At 46.9% G+C, this 19,640-nt stretch overlaps 2 protein-coding genes across 2 annotated transcripts in view; both read right to left on the reverse strand.

Moving 5' to 3' along the window:
• The window catches only part of DGAT2 (diacylglycerol O-acyltransferase 2), a 660,465-nt gene that overhangs the window by 400,620 nt on the left and 240,205 nt on the right, over positions 1-19,640 (reverse strand). The window lies entirely within an intron of this gene.
• Positions 5,884-19,640, reverse strand: part of UVRAG (UV radiation resistance associated) — a 185,041-nt gene continuing 171,284 nt past the window's right edge. Inside the window, exon 15 of the mRNA XM_050930437.1 lies at positions 5,884-6,888. Within this exon, the coding sequence (XP_050786394.1) occupies positions 6,567-6,888 (322 nt within the window). The 3' untranslated portion in view covers positions 5,884-6,566. The remainder of the gene's footprint in view (positions 6,889-19,640) is intronic.

The raw sequence follows: 19,640 nt of genomic DNA on the forward strand, positions 1-19,640 counted from the left end.
TGCCCTGATGGGAATCCACACAAGCCTGCACCGATCCAATGGCAAAACCGGGGAGGTAGTCATTCAGTTGCTGTTTCTTTAAGCCAGTAAATGGTCCTTTCCCACAAAGAGATCTACATATACAACACACTGGTGAGGTCCCCCTCTAGGGCCAATCCACGGGGAAGGATATGAGTCTGTTATAAACCCAGCTAGGGAACTTCAGCTCTTTAGCTGTAGCAGCTCATGCATTTAGCTCTGGAGGGGAGATCTGAGGGAAAACAGCCACATACATCAAACCAATGGAACTACCTGCAGGAAGAAAGGTCCACATGTGTGGACTGATTTGAAAAATAGGCCCTAAGGCATTAGAACTAATTATGGTGATTTTCTTTTAGTCTAGACTGAGTGTGTAGGGAAGGGGGCGAGTCACATCAGTGCGAGCGGAAAACCTAAAGTGGGGCAGCTTGCGATACACAGAGATGCAGCCATGACACAGCCAATTTGGAAGGTAGGTCCCTGCTGGTCTCTATTCCCTCCTTTAGGGCATCTGCAAAAAACAGCCTCTTGGAGGCTCTCTCCTCTCCCCGCTGAGCCCACAGGCCTTTCTGTGACCTTGTCGGCCACAGTCCTGCAAAGACTTACACACACAATTAACTTTACACAGTGTGAGGGATCCCATTGACTTCCACGAGGCTATTCACAGCGCATACACAATTGCCTAGCGCAACGGGGCCCCTGTCTCAGTTGCAACATAACAGCAATAATAGAACACAAATTAATAATAAACCTTAAACAGAGATCTTGTTTATATGCAGATATCCTTGAGGAAGGTTGTGAAGGCCTTACCTGGGCCTTCGTGTTTTCACCATTTATGAACAACAACAAAAACCAAGGGAAGGAAACTATAGACAGTACAACACGGTAGAGGAATTGTTCCTAGTACAATGGTTTTCAGAGTTTTCCATAAGCCATATGTACCTGGGTCTTTTTCACAGAGCCCCATATTTCCAGAGGGAGGAATTACCACTTCCATTCCCGTGCCATTCCACTGCTTATACAAGTGATAATCCCACTTTTATCATGCGAGTCTCTCACTGGAACCAGAGAGGATGCTGCCTTTCCAGTGAGAAACGAACTAGACGGTGTTTAAGATGTGCAAAGTTTAAAAACACAAGTGGAGAAATGAATGGCAACTTTTTTCCAAGCTTTTATTGAAATCCTACAGTAATAACATATTTTCGTGACCCAGAGATGAATGAAATAATGACTTAAGTGCAACCACATATTCATATTACGAATTCACTAGGGTGCAAGAATTATTTTATACAGGAAAAGCTTTGAAAGGAAAGTACAGAGGCTGGGGTTTTCAGCGAGGCTTCAGGGAGACAGATATCCAGCTGCTGGGGCTAGGGCATGGGCAGCCTTGCACAGAGGTTAGTGTTGAGGGTCCAGGACCAGGACCAGGACCAGGACTGGGAGCCAATTACTAGGAATCTGGCCAAGTTGGGACACCAGGAGATCAGAATTAAAATACAAAGCAGAGGGCAGAGATCAAAAGTCACTTACCAGGCATCAGGCTGAATTAGGATACCCGGAGATCCAGATCAGGTGACAGAACCATAGGGCAGATATCGGGAGGCAGTTATCAAAAGCCAGGCCAAGTCAGGATAGCAGGAGGTCAGGATCAGAAGGCCGGAACCTGTAAACCCCAGACCAGCAGTACATGGCAAGGTAGTTGTATGCGCAACTTACTGTTTCCTTCTCTGGCTTAAATAGGGGTTGAGGCCCACTCAGAAGCCTCAAAACTCTCCCAATCAGAGAGTAGGGGTGGGGTTTGTGCCCCAGTTGGGCTTTAGAGACCCCAATCCCAGTTGCTGTCTGTGAGTTGCCAAGTGGAGGATTGGAGTGTGATGACTTCCAGAAACCCAGGTTCAAGACCCACAGGGCCGGACACAAATTCCTTGTGAAGATCAATGGGAGCTCAGCACCTACTTCGTGTAGGTGTTTTGAAAATCTGAGCCTAAGCCAATAGCGCAAAGTGAGCACAAAGTGAAATCCTGACTTATACTGAGTTGGCCCCACTGACTTCAATGCAGGAAGGTGCTGTTCGGCATCACTAAGGGTATCAGAACCTGGCCCAGGGCACACAGGATAGCCAGGCGACAACGAACTCCATCCCAGAAACATTACGGATAGGTAGGAGAGCATCTAGGGACACACAGGGATTCCTTTACTCACATTGAGCGGCACTTTACTCCTGTTGACTCCAGGGCTGTGGGGCACCAGCTGCTCTCTGATCCCTCAGACACCGTGTGAAATCAGCCCCTCTCCGATCACTCAGATGGTCTCTGATGGGCCCTGCTGGACACACCGTAGTCACTTGGGCTTTGTGCTGGATGCATTCCTGTGTACGCCCCAGGCCATTACCTGTGTGCTGTCACCTTCCTCTGCAGCATGGGGTCTGGGTCGCCTGCCAGGGTCAGCAGGGCACCTCTCCCCTCACCAATTCCCTGCTGTTGCAGGGGCCTTGGCATTTCTGGCACCTCAGTCTCTCCTGTCTCTGCCTGTGGCACACAACAGTTTAGTCTCCTGAGGACTCAAATGCTTTAGTCCAACTCAAATTCTTGGGCTCATTATAGGAGTAATTGGGTGAAATTAAAGGCTTATTCTGTCATCTAGACCAGGAGTGGGCAAACTATGGCCCGTGGGCCACATCTTACCTACTAGCCATTTTAATCCAGCCCTCAAGCTCCCACTGGGGAGCGGGGTCTAGGGTTTGCCGTGCTCCAACGGTCCAGCTGGGGAGCAGGGTCAGGGCGCCACTCCACATGGCTCCCAGAAGCAGCAGCATGTCCCCCTTCCCGCTCTTACGCATAGGGGCAGCCAGGGGGCTCCGCTCCACCTGCAGCCCCTGCCCCAAGTGCCGCCTTTACAGCTCCCATTGGCCAGGGTTCCTGGCTAATGGGAGCTGCGGAAGTGATGCCTGCAGATGGGGAAGCGTGCAGCAGAGCCGCCTGGCCATGCCTCTGCGTAGGAGCCAGAGGAGGGACATGCTGCTGTATCCAGGAGCTGCTTGAGGTAAACGCCACCCGGAGCCTGCCCCCAGATCCCCTGCCCCAGCCCTGCTCCCCTCCCACCTTCTGAACCCCTTGGCCTCAGCCTGGAGCATCTCCCTGCACCCCAAACACTTCATCTTCAGCCCCACCCCAGAGCCTGCACCCCCAGCCAGAGTCCTCCCACCCCATGCCCCAATCTCCTGCCCCAGCCCTGATCCCCCTCCCACCCTCAAAACTCCCCAGTCCGGAGCACCCTCCTATACCCCAAACCGCTCATCCTCAGACCCACCTTAGAGCCTGCATCCCCAGCCAGAGCCCTCACCCCCCTGCCCACACCCCACTCACCTGCCCAGAGCCCCCTCCCACACCCTGAACTCCACATTTCTGGCCCCACCCCAGGGCTTTCATCTCCTCCTGCACCCCAACCCCAATTTTGTGAGCATTCATGGTCCGCCATACAATTTCCATACCCATATGTGACCTTCGGGCCAAAAAGTTTGCCCACCCCGATCTAGACTGACCTGTATCTAATGGTTCCTTATGACCTTTGACGCTATTACATTTATCACCACTGTCCATGGCTGCCTTGATGATAGGACATTTAATTCACCTCATGCTCTTAAAAGAGAGGGGCCGAGAGGCAACAATTTTAGACCCTGATCCAGCAAAATATATAAAACCTGGGAGAGTGGTAAATAATGAGGACAGGTCATTGAGTCAGAGTGATCTGGATTGCTTGGCAGACTGGGAGTGGGCAAACAATCTACATTTTAATTTGTCTAAATGTGAATGTTTAATCTAGGAACAAAGATTGTAGCCACACTTACAGGATGGGGGACTCTATTCTGGGAAGCAGTGACTCTGAAAACATTCGGGGTTGGGGGTAGATAATCAGCTGAATGTGAGTTCCCAGTGTGTCCAAAATGGTAAATGCAATCCTTGGATGACAAAACAGGGGAATTTCAAGTAGGAGCAATGAGGTTATTTTACCTCTGTATTTGGCACTTGTGCGACCACTGCTGGAATCCTGTGTCCTGTTTTGGTGTCTTCAATTCAAGGAGGATGCTGATAAATGGGCAAAGTTTAGAAAACGTGTCCTAAACTGACTGACTCAAAGAGCTCAGTCCACTTAGCTTGACAAAGAGAAACTTAAGGGGTGACTGGATTACAATCTCTAAGTATCTACATGGGGAACAAATGTTTAATAATGGGCTCTTCAGTCTAGCAGGGAAAGATATAACGTGATCCAATGGCTAGAAGTTGAAGCTAGACAAATTCAGACTCAGATTCAGAAATAAGGGGTAACATTTTAACAATGAGAATAATTAACCATTGGAACAATTTACCAAGGGTGGTGGTGGATTCTCCATCCTTGGCCATTTTAAAATCAAGATTGGAGGTTTTTCTAAAAGATTTGCCCTAAGAATTGTTTTGGAGAAGTTCTTTGGCCTGTACTATGCATGGGATCAGACTAGATGATGATCACAATGGTCCTCTCTGACTTTGGAATCTACAAATTATGTTCATGGTTAACTTAAAGTCAATGGAAATATTTCATAGAATATTAGGGTTGGAAGGGACCTCAGGAGGACCAATTCCCAACTAAACCATCCCAGCCAGGGCTTTGTCAAGCCTCACCTTAAAAACCTCTAAGGAAGGAGATTCCACCACCTCCCTAGGTAACCCATTCCAGTGCTTCACCACTCTCTGAGTGAAAAAGTTTTTCCTAATATCCAACCTAAACCTCCCTCACTGCAACTTAAGACCATTACTCCTTGTTCTGTCATCTGCTGCCACTGAGAACAGTCTAGATCCATCCTCTTTGGAAACTACTTTCAGGTAGTTGAAAGCAGCTATCAAATCCCCCCTCATTCTTCTCTTTTGCAGACTAAACAATCCCAGTTCCCTCAGCCTCTCCTCATAAGTCATGTGCTCCAGCCCCCTAATCATTTTTGTTGCCCTCCGCTGGACTCTTTCCAATTTTTCCATATCCTTCTTGTAGTATGGGGCCCAAAACTGGACACAGTACTCTAGATGAGGCCTCACCAATGTCGAATAGAGGGGTATGATCACATCCCTCGATCTGCTGGCAATGTCCCTACTTGTACAGCCCAAAATGCCATTAGCCTTCTTGGCACAAGGAGAAACTGTTGACTCATATCCAGCTTCTCATCCATTGTAATCCTCAGGTCCTTTTCTGCAGAACTGCCGTTTAGCCATTCAGTCCCCAGTTTGTAAGAGTGAATGGGATTCTTCCATCCTAAGTGCAGGACTTTGCACTTGAACCTCATCAGGTTTCTTTTGGCACAGTCCTCTAATTTGTCTAGGTCCCTTTGTATTCTATCCCTACCCTCCAGTGTATCTACCACTCCTCCCAGTTTAGTATCATCTGCAAACTTGCTGAGAGTGCAGTCCACACCATCCTCCAGATCCTTAATGAAAATATTGAACAAAACAGGCCCCAGGATCGACCCATGGGGCACTCCGCTTGAAACTGGCTGCCAACTAGACATGGAGCCGCTGATCACTACCCGTTGAGCCCGACGATCTAGCCAGCTTTCTATCTACCTTAAATAGGAATTTAATGTGAACTTAAATAGGATTACTCATGAGCCTAGCATTAAGCATGTGCTTTTCTGGATTGGGACCTTAGCTCCAGTCCAGGGCAACAGAAGGAGATAATCTAAGTCTCCCCCAGTCAGTAAAATATAGCTCCAGTTAGGACCTAAGAATATACTGACATAACCTGTTAACTTGATTTTTATCTGCAGACGTTTTCAATCCAATGCCACGGGGAATCCTGATTTACCAACAGGAAACCCCAGAGCCAGAAGGTTTAGCTGTAATGATTTTATTGTATATTCAAGCACCGAACGTCAATTTGGATTACAATGTCAAAATAAGCTCCAAGAACATGCAGTTATACCCCTGGGTCACCTGGCAGGAACTCCAAAAAAAATTAAGATCTAGGATAGCGCCGTCCCGATTCCTCCATGCAAATACCACAAAAGCTAGGGCTAAACACTGCTGCTGCAGGCTATCAGTGCACCAGCCTTCTCATTCACTGCAGGGATTCCTTGCCCAGACACAGGTCAGAGATGGCCCAAACCCATTCATAACTAATCAAATGCAGTTGGAGACTGTTCCAGTCTCTACTAGGGCAGATCTGAATCATTGTGATTCATGTAAATAAAGGGTCAAAGTCAGGATCAGGACTACCATGGACCAAGCACTTAACACGTATGTGAAAAGACCATGCCTGCCCCAAGGGGTTAGCAATACAAGGGGCACAGAAATAGACACAGGGTGTGGGATGTAAGATAGAAGTAAATGATGATGAATATTTATACTGTCTTGCAAACCAAGGATCTGTAGGAGACCCTTGCCCTTCCCCAGAAGCTACAATTTGTTTATGTCTGCCCCTCAGCCTCCTTTCCGCAGGCCTGTAATCAGCCAGGGGTACTGGTCTGCGACTCAGGAGATCTCAGTGTGTTTTCCAGCTATGTCACAGTTATTGGGCAAATAACTTCATCTCTCTGTTCCCCATCTGTAAAATGGGACAATAACCCTTCTTTTCTCCCACTCTTTGGCTGCCTTGTTAATTTTCACTGTAAATTTTTCCAGGCAGGAGCGCTCTCTCACTATGTGTACGTACAGCACCCAGCACAATGAGGCCTTGTTCTCAGCTGAAGCCATCACAGTATAAATATCTTCTTTTATAAGGGGCCGAGAAGAAGATATAGCAGAACATTTTGAAAGTCCAGGTGCCATTCCCTGTATAGATGATTTTAAAGCCCTTTGAAAGAAGGGCTTTTTGCAAAGAAATCTGCAAACTCCAGCCTGGGATTTCCTGAAATGCAATATACAAAGATGAGTTTGCTAGTGGGAAATTCCATGCACAGTTCTCTGCCCCCCTTGAAGCGTGGATCCATCTATCTCTCCAAGCACACAGCACCCTTATTAAAATAAACCATGGCAGATTATCCCACTGGGATCCCACACTCATCTTCCATTCAACCTGGTCTGCTCAGACTCATTCTATGGAAACATCCTCTGGATATAAAAATCACACACACACAAATAAAGGAACTTTTCTATCAAACTTTCCATAAATCAATGAAAACTAACATCTTGCATCCCCCCTTCCGCCCATTTCTCTAATGTCCTTTCCCCAGCTTAGTTTTACCTTCCATTAGCTCTTATTTCCTGCTCTTCGCCCCATTTAGGTGCCTTTGACATAAGATGGAGACAAGCTTAGCAGGCTGGGGAAGGAACTTGGAAAGGCAGTAGAAGCTACATTGAGCCCGCTATGTGAGAGAATTTGTGGTACTGGCTTCCTCAGAGGGGTTTGGTCCACAATCCAAAAAACACACAACTACGAAACATGCTGGCTGACAAGCTGAGAGTCATTTTAGATCCCCATCTGCTTTGTGGCAACCACAGCAGCAGTAGCCAACAGCATTTTCCCCCACCTGCATTCAGCTGGAAGCTTATAACCATCACTTCCAGCTGTGGATCTCACCACACACGCACTGACGGCTTTACTGACTCCAATCTGGATCACTGTACAGCATTCCACTCGGGGCTACACTTGAAAACCACTGGGAAATCAAGGAAGGTATCATGCTATTGCTGTGGCCTCCGACTGAGGGTTGTCCCACTGATGCAGCATATTACAACCTGCATTCTAAAGGTCATGGTGTCTTCCTGACTGTCTGTGGGAGAAATTCAAGGGTTGGCATTGACTTATGAATGATTTGATTCATGGTATTTTAGAGACTCTCTCATTCTTACCTGTCAGCTGAGGTTGAACATGACTGCTCAAGGGAGGGAGTTCATCAGGGTTTTTTCAGAGACATTCTTGAATTCACTCAACTCTTGCTAAGCCACCCAACACCCAAATTCCATTATGGACTCTCAGATCATGTTGCAAATACCATCTGTTTACTCTGGCTTTCCCCAAACAGGCCAGGGGATTGAATGGGTAGGGCTTCTTCGCTTTGGCATACAACAGCTTAGACATTTTTGTGGCTTGGGATATATTTTAGTCATTTTCTGTGTGTTTTAAAATGTTGTTGTGGCTGAGGATTGTGAAAGGTACAGAATTAAAATAAAAAAAAAGAAGGAAATTCCAGTCTAGTACATTTGTGTACAATCAGATAAATATGGAGAGAGAAAGATAACAATTCACTAGGAAATGCACAAGGGGGCAGAGTTAAGGTTAAGTGTTCAACCTTAAGTTATGGAATTTCCTGAATTTTTGAGAGTCTGATTTCTCCACTGGCACATTTCAGTAATGCCGGAACATTTTTGTTGGATGGAGTCGGTGCACACTCCATATAACATCTTTCTGAGAATTTATTTGCCTGATAGTCTGGACAATGTCAGTTTAATAAGGGTTAAGCTTCTTCTCTGAGTCAATATAAAGCTTCCAGCAAAGTTGACAGCATCTTGTATTTCTCACCCAGAAGAAATCTTATCCTGATTTGAGAAATTTATCTGGGCCAGTGGTAGTTAAACAACTCATTTTGCATTGTCACAGTACATACTGCTGACAATCATCATTTTATAAACAATTCAGAGTCAACAGAAGCGCAGCTCTGCTAGCACGAGAGCATTTCCTGCTAGTATGGGGGAGGAAGGGTCGCGGAAGGATATTCAAAAACCACATTAACCTAGTGCTAAAGAAAGTTGTGTACTGGCTATCTGGTTTCTCTTTTCATGTAACTACAGTGTACAAATGTGCTTGCTAAATGCATAAATCAGTTTCAATGGCTGCCACTTTCTGTATACAAGTGCTCATTAATCTAAGCAAGTACTGTGCAGAGATCTGATACTAGAAGGCTCGTTAATCTACCACGTAATGCCCATGTAGTGTAATCTACCAAGTAGCCGAAAGATGAAGCTAGACACATTTGAACTTTAAATAAAGCACAAATTTAACAATGAGAGTGATTAATTAGTAAACAGTTTAACAAGAAATGTGGCAGATTCTTCATTGCTTGAGTCAAGATTGGCTCTTTTTCAGTCAGGAGTTATTGAACTAGATGCAGGCAGGGCTGCCTGGGGGTGGGGTGTGAGGCGTCAAGTGGGGTAATTTGCCTCAGGCCCTGTGCCCCGCAGGGGCCCCGCGAGCCCTGGCCAGGTGGTGGTCCAGATCTTCGGCCGGCATTTCAGCCGTGGGGGGCCCTTCAGTGCTGCCGAAGACACAGAGCGACTGCAGGGCCCTCCGCCGCCAAAGACCCGGACAGCCACCAGGTGAGTACAAGTGCCGCAGCTCCCCCGCTTTGCCCCAGGCCCCCAAATCCTCTGGGCGGCCCTGGATGCAGGAATTGCTGAGTGTATTTCTATGGCCAGCCTAATGCAGGAGGTCACTGACTAGATGATCATAATGGTCCCTTCCAACCTTAAAATCTATGGAAGCTACTGGGTCAGCATTAAGGTTTCCACAGCTATTACTGGAATACTGTGTCCACAGCTACCAAAAACAGGCTGTAACCCAAGCAGAACTGATGGACCTGATGCAGGAATTACTGGGTGAAATTCAAAAGCCTGTGTTATGCAGGTGATCAGATCAGATGAGTGTAATAGTCCCTTCTAGCCTTAAAACCTATTAATGTAAAGGTGGGAAGAAAAGTGAGAGTGTGGCAGTGGTTGTGACAGTGGCAAACGTACAAAACCCCCCAAAAATTTTTTGTTTGTTTGAAGTGGAGCACAGAACAATGTTTCAATGCCTCTTGGCCTTTCCTCAGAGTCAAGTGGCTTTTGTAACATGCTTGTAAACTATGTGTCACCTCTCCTTCGACTAGCTCATTAACAGGGAGGTTAACAGTCAAGCGTTGCTGCTACCTAATGAATTGCTCCTTTAGCTCATGTGATAGAAACCTGTGCTTTTCCGCTGCTGGTGCAGAGCTCAAGCCTTGGTGAGGATTTGCTGCATTCACAGAAATTTAAGAGGGAATTTTAGAATAGTTTGGTTTTGCTGGTTAAAGTCCATCACATGCTCAGTGAAAGAGTGCGTTGTTACAAAGGCAGGCTGCAAACCACCACCCAGTGAATGCATTTTCTAGAAATCTCTCTCTATGGTTCTGGGAAAACAGCATGAGGCATACCGGTAGTAGGGCAAAGTAGTTCAACTAGTGGAACTCGCACGATGGTGGAGTGAAGATCTCCTGTGGAATCTCTTGGAACAGTTCCCCGAGAAAATGAGTGGAAAAAAATACCTACCCGATACAAGCTGGTTCATTCTAAAAGCAAGATGATTGCTCTTCTGAAGTCTTTGTTGCAAACCGCATGGATACCACACCTATGCTAGGGAAGGCTGTGCTGTATGCAGCGAGATCACCTCCACCTTCCCTTTAATTTGGTGACAGCATTTCAACAAGATACTTCTAAAAGTCTAGACTCCAGCACATCATTGTTTTTGACCCCTTCAGATAGAGGGTACAGACATGGAGACATACATACCTCTGAACCTGCCACGGCCCAGATGCAGAACGTAATGCATGACAAACATTCTAAGTGAAGCACAGAAAATGATTCACACAGGAGACTTCACAATATAGTGGGACCCCTTCCTTCAGCACAAATGGCTCTTTATAATCTCACTGACACAATTCTGCCTTTCTGATGGAAGTAACTTCCAGTAATGACAGCGAGGGGCTGCCAGATTTGTGCAGAAAGTGGGTGACTTTAGAAAGGAGGGATGTTTGGGAAATATGCTTGAACTGTGTATGTTTGTGGTGTGGAGAATTCCCAAGGGAGTTTTCACAGTACAATCAGCAATTGGAAAATGAGAGAACTCTCCCGCTTGGTTCTTCAGGGGAGTGGAGATCCTTTTCCATTTAACAAATCATGGCTGGAGGGAAGACTGGGGAAACCAGTGCACTGAAAGCACAGTCCAGAGCCTTCCAAATCAGAACGCCAAGAGAGGTAACCGGGGTTCTGGGAAACACAGACTGTGTGAAAGAAAAGAGCTACTGTCCCTCCTCTCCACCTTTAAATCTGTGCAATACTCACACACACACTCAAATGCAAGTTTGCTTCCAGAACGACGTGTAATTCCAGCACCACAGCTGAGATTTGATTCCATTACTAAGCCATCTCATCACACCTTTTCCTCCCACGTAACACCAACCCTAGGCAATCACAACCAGACCATAAAACGAGTCCTAGAGCTCTTCAGGGGAAGGATCAGCTCAGCATTTGTTGCCGCAATTTGTCCGTAGTGAGAATGTGAAAAAAATATTAAAGCGGCAGACCAGCGATTAATTTTAGAGGCTAAGTAACATAACACCGAAGCTGTACAGCTGCTAGGAAATACAGCGGAAGATGTGGGGATGTCTTTCCATGAAGTGTCTGATTTCACAATTCAGTGTTATGGGAGGGCATAAATGAAATGCTGGTGCTGGGTTCTAAAAAAAAAGGAGCTGGATGATTTTGATCACTAACATCTGTCACTATACAAGCTCGACCCTCATTACCTTGGCCCGAAAGCCATGGTTACAGGAACCATTTTCAAAAAACCAGTTTGTACTAATTTGGTTTCAATGCCGGGAAGCTAAGTCATTGGCATCATTTTAAGCACTCTGTAAAGAGTGGATGGAGTAAGAAAGAGGAATCCTGAAAGATTCGTGCAAGAGCTGCAATGGGAAGTCATCAGTGCATTTGTAATATGCTAGGCACATCCTCCATTCCACACATCGGTACACCAGCGCACCATGAGCCTGACTCCGGAAATTTTTAGTAAGTACTCTCCGTTGGTCTGCATATGCTCAGTGAAACTCTTTCCACTCTGAACAGAGGGTGTAAAGCATGATGCGGACCCAACATCTCTCCAGTTTCTTTTCTGATGGCCAATGTAGAGATGGTCCACAGCAAAGGGGATGGAGGACAAACAGTGGAATACACATAGGGACCATACATCTCGAAGAACCTCCACGTAGAGGTAAGTAACTTCCATTTCTTCGAGTGTGGGCCCTGTGTGTATTCCACATGTGTGAGATTAGCAAGATGGGTGGGTGTGAGAAAGTGGGTATGAAGATGCAGATGTGAAGGCCATTGGTGAGACTGCTGTCTCCATGGTTCTATCTGTAGTAGAAGACTGGACCAAAGCACGGTGTCTTCTGAAGGTATGCAAGAGCCTCCAAGTAACTGCCCTACTTATCTCCAGTAAAGGTCCCCCTTGCAAAGATGCCACAGAAGTCGCTTGTGTTTTAGTGGAATGGGCTCTCCCCTCAGGTGTGTCAGGGAATTATGAGCTAATTGGTAGCAACGGATGATGCAGCCCACGATCCACTTGGCAAGTCTCTAGGATGACAATAAAAAAAAAATCGAGGTGTTTCTCTAATTGCGTTTGTTCTCTGCAGATAAAAAGTCACTGCCCATCGGACATCCAGGGAGTGAAGCCTTCTCTTGTCATCAGAGGCATGTGGTTTTGGACAAAAACACCAGTAAGGGGATGGTTTGATTTATATAAAACTCCAAAATTACCGGAGAAGTGAATTTCAAGTGGAGGCAAAAGACCTTCTCTTTTGAAAGGTGGTATATGATGAATCTGCCATGCTCCAAGCTTGTTTACCCTTTTGGGTGATGTGATGGTGACTAGGAAGGCAACTTTCATCAAGAGATGGGACATAGAGCAGGTGGCTAATGGTTTAAAAGGAGGTTTGGTGAAAACTGAAAGAATGAGGTTGAGGTCCCATTGGGTGGTGGCTTCTCCATCGTTGGAAAAGATCTAATAAGCCCTTTGAGGAATCTAGTCCGCGTAGGATGAGTGAAGATAGTATGGTCCTTGATAGGAGGACGAAAAGCACTGATTGCTGCCAGATATACTCATAGGGAACTGATAGTGTTGTGTCAGCAGATCAGGAAATGCTCAGATGTCGATGGGTTGACATTTTCAGGTGCGAGAACCAGAACTGCCTTGGCCAAGGGGCATGATGAGGAAGACTCAAGCTCTGTCCTGATGAATCTTTTGCAGGACTTGTGTTACCAGTGGGATGGGTGGAAAGGCATACATGAAGTGTCTGTTCAGGGTAACAGAAAGGCACAGCCCCCTGAACCCCAGCTCAGAGCCGCTCTGGATCAATACAGGGGGAGTTTTCTGTTCTCTTGTAAAGCAAAGAAATCCCAGGGTGGTATTCCCCATTGGTTGAAGATCTCATTGAGAACAGAATTGTGTCTGTTGAAAAATGCCTGCTGACCTGCTAGGGAGTTCTGCGCCCCTAGTCGGTATACTGCTGAGAGAGTGAGGTGACATCTGATACATCAAATTCCAGAGTTCAATGCCTTTACACACAGGGAGAGGGATCTTGTTGCCCCCTGCTTTTTTATGAAGAAGACAATTGTCATATTGTCTGGCATTACTTTGATATGTTGGGATTGGATGAGTGGGAGGAATGTGTTTCAGGCCCGACAGACAGGACCGGCTTTAGGAAGTGCGGGGCCCAATTCGAACATTTTCGGCGGGCCCCTGGCAGAGATGACAGAAAAAAAAAGTGGAAAAAAAAAGCCTCTCATTTCTTTCATGTATTATTTACTTTCCATAACTATATAAATAATAAAATTATATATTATGTACATTGCATCATATATGCTGTTGATTGGTTATTAATGACTGCCGTTTCACATGTGTGGGTCCCTGCCACTTCCTGAGGGGGTGCACATGTGTGTGTCCCAGCTGCTCCCTGCCCCCCTCATTGAAGCAAGTGTGCAGGGTTACTACCCTGGAACTGCAGGGCAGCAGTGGACATGGGGCTGGCTGGAGGCAGGGCAGGGGATGACTGGAGATAGGGTCTGGCTGCAGGCAGGGCAAGGGGTGCGGGGCTGGCTGGAGATAGGGGGTGTGTGGAGCGGGCTGGCTTCAGGCAGGGCTGCAGGGGGATGCAGCAGCGGCTGGCAGGGCTGGAGACAGAGGAGTGTGAGACTGGCTGGCTTCAGGCAGGGGGGTGCAGCAGGGGTTGGCTGGAGACAGGGCAGGGTGTGCAGGGCTGGCTGGCTTTCGGCAGAGCCACAGGGGTGTGTGGCAGGGGTTGATTGGAGACACGGCAGGGGGTTTGACAGGGGCTGGCTGTGGGCACGGGGTGCAGAGCTGGCTGCAGGTAGGGGGAGCGGGGCTGGTGTGGGCAGGGCAGGGGGTGCAGCAGAGGCAGCTGGAGCTCCAGCCCTTTAAATAGCCCCCAAGCTCCATGCTATCCCAGGGCTTTGGGGGCTATTTAAAGGGCCTGGGGCTCCCCAGCTTCTACCCCACCCTGGATCTTTTAAATAGCTGCGGGAGCCCTGGGGAATGCATGGGGGTGGCAGAGCTCCGGCGGCTATTTAAAGGACCGGGGTGGCAGAGGCAACTGGAGCCCTGGCCCTTTAAATAGTTCCTGGAGCCCCTCACTACCCCAGGGCTCTGGAGGCTATTTAAAGGGGCCGGAGCTCCAGCTGGGAGACTGGGGCCGCGGGGCTCCCGCCTGCTCTTCGCTCAAGGGAGTGGGACCACGGAAGACCCCGGAGCAGATCACAGCCAGGGACCTGGGGTTAAAAAAAGGTGCCTAAAGGCGCAGAGCCCGATTCCTGGGAATTGGGCAAATCGGCCTAAAGCCGGCACTGCCAACAGACCACCCTTAATTCCAGTAAATTGATGTGCATGCTGGCCTCTTGAGAGGTCCAGGTCCCCTGTGCAGTGTGATTGTTCATATGAGCTCCTCAACCTAATAGGAAGGCATACAGGACTATAGTTACTTGGGTGTAGGGGTTAGGAAAGGAGCTCCCACCCAAACTGTTTCCAGCTTTGTTCACCAGGTGAGAGAGGCCACCACCTTGTCGGGAATTGATACTTGAGCTTTAATGTTGTCCTTTTCTGGTGAGTAGATGGACTGAAGCCAGGTCCCTAGGCAGTGGAGATGGAACCAGGCAAATGGCTTACTAGAGGTGCATGAAGCCAAGTGGCCAAGAAGAGAAAAGCAAGTCGTGACTGTGGCCCAATGTTTGAGGGAGATCTGTTTTAGTCATGTCATGATGTTCTGGAATCTCTTGATGGGGAGATAAGCTCTCACTGTAGCCAAATCCAAAGTTGCTCTTCTGAAGTCTATGGACCTCAGGGGGTCAGAGTAGACCTTTTGTGGTTGCCACAGATTCCCAGGGAAGATATAAGACAGAGTAGGAATGCTGTTGCCAACTGGACTTCCGTGCTGGATGTGCCCATCTGAAGCTGGTTGTCGAGATATGGCAAGATGGAGCAACCGTTTTGTCTCATCCAAGCTGCCACTACTGAAGAGACCTTGGTGAATATCCTGGTTGCTGTAGCTAGTCTGACTGGGAAGAATTCTGAATTGGAAGTGGTCTTGCCCAATGAAGAATCAGAGGAACTTTCTGTGGGATGGGTGAATATATGTCAAGGGTCATGAACCAAGCCCCTTCTTCCTGAAAGGGGATTATTGATGCCAACGTAACCATGCAGAATTTTAATTATTGGATCAATACCTTAAGTTGGCATCTGCCACTGGATTTCTTGGGGTCCAGGAAATAAAGGGAGTAGAACCCCTTCCTTCCCTGATGTTGAGGGGGTTCCCACTCTATGTCCCGTTACCAGAGAAGAGAATTTACCTTGACACAGAATGTCCTTGTGAGAGTGGTCCCTGAAAAGGGGTCAGAAAGGGGGTTTTGGTGGGGAAGGCAAGATAAACTCAATTGCATAGCCATGGTGGATGTCGTCTAGTACTTACTTGCCTGTAGTTATTGCTGTCCAGTTGAGAGGCGGCCACCAAATGTGGGGGGAGTAATAAGGAATGGCATTGACATCAGTATGCAGTCCTTGACCGTGCCATCAAAATAACCCCTTGGCTGGTGAGTGGGGTTAGGTGACTGTTGTAGAGGTAGAAGAAGCTGTATGTCTGGATCTTTGAGTCTTTTGCTTCTTACATGGGGGTTCATATGAATGGTGGTGATAGAATGCCTTGAGCTGTCTGGGTCCAAAGGGTTGCTTATTATGTTTCCTCTTCAGGCCTGGGGAGTAAATGCCCAGTGATCATAAGGTTGTTCTAGAGTCTTTTAGAATGTGCAAAGACTGAAGAGTCTTGAAGTGACACTTTGGCCACTAGCCTGCCTTCATCAATCAGGGCTTGACACTGAGCCCTGTCCTCCTGGGAAAGTCTGTCTTTAAAATCTTAAATTTGGTGTAATTAAGGAAATCATATTTTGCTAACAACACCTGGTAGTTATAGACTCTGAATTGCAGACTAACTGAGAAGACTTTCCTACCCAAGAGATCGAGTCATTTAATGCCCTTGTTAGTTGGAGTAGTCTTAGAGTACTTTTCTGTAGCCACTTGCAACAATGGGGCACCTGGCATTGGCCACTGTCGGAAGACAGGATAGTAGGCTAGATGGAGCTTTGGTCTGACCCAGTATGGCCATTCTTATGTTCACTAAGAAGTTGGGTGCTGGATGGCTGAATAAAAATTCTGCCCCTTTAGCTGGTATGAAATATCATTTCTCCACTCTCCTTGAAGTAGGGGTTCCAAGATAGCTTGGTTAACTGGAAGGGCCGCTCAAAAGGCCAGAGGGCTAGAGATTGTCCCAATGGCCTCGTTGTGTGTCTTGGACCTCTTTGAGGTTTCTGCAGCCCAGTTGCCACCTTCCACAACAAATCCTGGTACTACTTGTGAGCTTCAGGACGACGGTAGGATGATGGAGCAACCGCCTCATCCCTGAAGGGGACCACGTACCAGTCAGAACCAGCTTGATCTCTTCCTCCTCTGCAAATCCTGATGAAGCTGGTTGGTATCAGCTGAGAGAGCAGCGACAGTACGGTTCCCACATAGATCTCAGGCACGTGCTGTATGGATACCATGGGCCCCAGTAAGACCAGCAGGAATTAACCAGAGGGGGAGGACCCCAAGGCATCAGGCACCAGTGATCCCCTGCATAGCTGTATTTGGAAGGAGGCAGGCTGTTCCAATACCTTCCTTGGTCTCCGACCGGACTTGTTTCCCTTGGCTGGGGGAGGAGCCTCATCACACACATCAGATTCACTTGACTAAAGGATAGGCTCCTGTTCTACTGGTGGCACCGACGGAACTGGTGGGAGGATGTTAGATGTAGATGTAGTTGGTGGTGATATTCTTCCCCTCAAGGGGGTTTCCCCAGATGTAGGGCTGTCTCTAGGAAGAGCCTGACTTGAAAATAGGGGAGATGTGGGTAGGACAAAGTGAAGATATCCTCAATCAATGTAAAGGTTTGGGTCCTCCCTGCTGGTTGGGGGGCTCATGGGAGGTTATCGATGGATCCAAGTCACCCAAAGGCTAGTTCAGGGGATGCCACATAGAGAAAGTTGAAGCCATCAGATGGGATCCCAGAATTGAACTCCCAGATGGAATTACTGGGTACCGCTCCTTAGGTTTGGAGGGTAAAGCCAGAGCCAGTACCATTGGATCTCTCTTTTGTGTCTTTCCTTCTTGGACAGGTTTATGTAGGCCTACTTTTTTAGGACCCAAGCAAGAGAGCACACCTGACTTTGACTGAGCTAGGGAGGGATCTTTTCTCTCAGTGGCAGATCTGGACAGAGATTTGTCCTTATGACTATGTTCACGTCCCCTAGTCTCATAAGAGAGTTTCTTAGGCTTGAGAGGTTTTTTTGCCTTGACTGAAAATCTCCTCGTGCTTGGAGAGGCACTGCTCACAGTCTGAGGACGATGTGCAGGGGGCCTCCCCATCCTGAATCTAAATGAGGTCTCATAGTCTGCTCCATCTGGTGCTTCTGCAAATAGAGTTCTTGTCTCACAAGTTCAGGGAAGGAAGGAATGGTAGATACTGCACTTGGTGGCAATATGAGCTTCCACAAGGAAACAGAGGCAGCACTGGTGGCTACCACCAGCAGAAAAGGAACTGGAGCAGAGGAGAGAGTTCTTGAACCCCAGAACCACTGGCATAGCCCCTCTTTGGAGGGCAGGGAGTAACTAATATGCTGATCATAAAAACATTAAGCTATTAAGTTATTTACAAATTGCATTCACAGGTTTAAAGAAGAGGTAGATCAAATGGACACACAATTCTGACTCTACCAAGTGGTGGTAAGAAGGAACTGGAGAGGCAATGGTCCACACTTCCCTTTATACCCTAGGTTCAGAGCATAAAGAGCTCTTCTGTGCATGTGAGGCTCAATGGACACTGCTTACTAAAAATTTTGGGACTGAGGTGCATGGTGCACATGTGTACCGTCATGTGGAATACACACAGCGACCATCACTTGAACATTGGCTTCATATGAAATTGGAAATCAGGTGCAGAGTTTTATGGACAATGTTTATGTTTCAAAAGCGCTCATGCTCCATTTTACCATCAGGATCTATTCCCACATGCAGGTCAACATGTTCTCCATGCTGATGACAGGGTTACTTATTGCCAGTCATCCCTACTGACTGCACATTCAAAACACATGACTCCTCTCCAACATGTGATCCAATCAGCTGGATTACTTTAGAACCTGAACTGGTTTGGAATTAGATATAGTATTTTCAGACAGAAGTTCTCTCTCTGCCTTGAATTCCATATTTGTAGAGGTCTGTTCATTCCAGCATCAAGTGCCACGATAGTTGAGAATGAGCCTAGAAAAATGAGTCATTATAATTCATGGTTTACACATAATTTCACTTTGACATTCAGATTTGAGCAAGTAATTTGATCTGTAGTTGCTTTTAATGGTCACATGAAATAAAACACCATGCAAGACAACTGAAAACATTGACTTAATCAGTTATAGATTTTGCTTTCCTTTCAGGTGACATCATGGAAAGATATTACTGCCTTCGGTGACATTTATTGATGGGTATTACTGCTCTTCCTGAGCTCAGGGAAAGGGTATTACTGGCACAATCAACATCACACTTAACAGCAAAAAAACCACCCCTTTTGACAGGCATATTATGGGAATATAATGGCTAGCTACTATAATTGCACAATCCTTTTGGTGCCCAGAGTCAGCACATGTCCCATTGCTAGCAGGTGGCTGTATGATGAAAATCCTGAATGCTGTTGCCAAAAGTCTAAAATTCACGGTTAGAGCAAGCGTTATATTTACTCCCAATCCACTCCAGCCAAGGAAACTAAAGAAACAGCCTGAAATTGTTTCAATTACAGTTGCTAATCAAGTCAGTTGCTCAGTGTCAGCTCAAAACCTGCCGCTACAGCCATCAGTTCATCACAAAATACCTCCCCCTGCTAGATGTCTAGCTGCTCAGCTTCCAAGGCTAACGAGAACACTGAGATGATGATGCTAAATATTCCCCTTCACTAGGATGCTAGATTAAATCTTGTGAGAACATTTCCTTCTTGGAAGAGTGGAAAATCTCTGCTTTGTGCACTTCGGGAAACCTGTGCCAGATCTGAAGGGTTTTAGATCCTTGCTCCACTTCATCAGGAACTGACTTGAGACTGAACTTATTTCTGATGCCCTCCTGCAAGTCAGACTACTAGAAATTAGCTTCATTTGCTCTGGATATTAATTAAAAAAAACAAAACAAAAACAAAAAAAACCCCAAAGGGAAGCTGTGTAAAGGGAGGGAAATATTTACCTGTTAAATCATCTGAAACAACTCAGACTGGATAGGTATTCTTA

The sequence above is a fragment of the Gopherus flavomarginatus genome, chromosome 1 (genome assembly GCF_025201925.1).
Source record: "Gopherus flavomarginatus isolate rGopFla2 chromosome 1, rGopFla2.mat.asm, whole genome shotgun sequence".
Taxonomy (NCBI): Eukaryota; Metazoa; Chordata; order Testudines; family Testudinidae; genus Gopherus; species Gopherus flavomarginatus.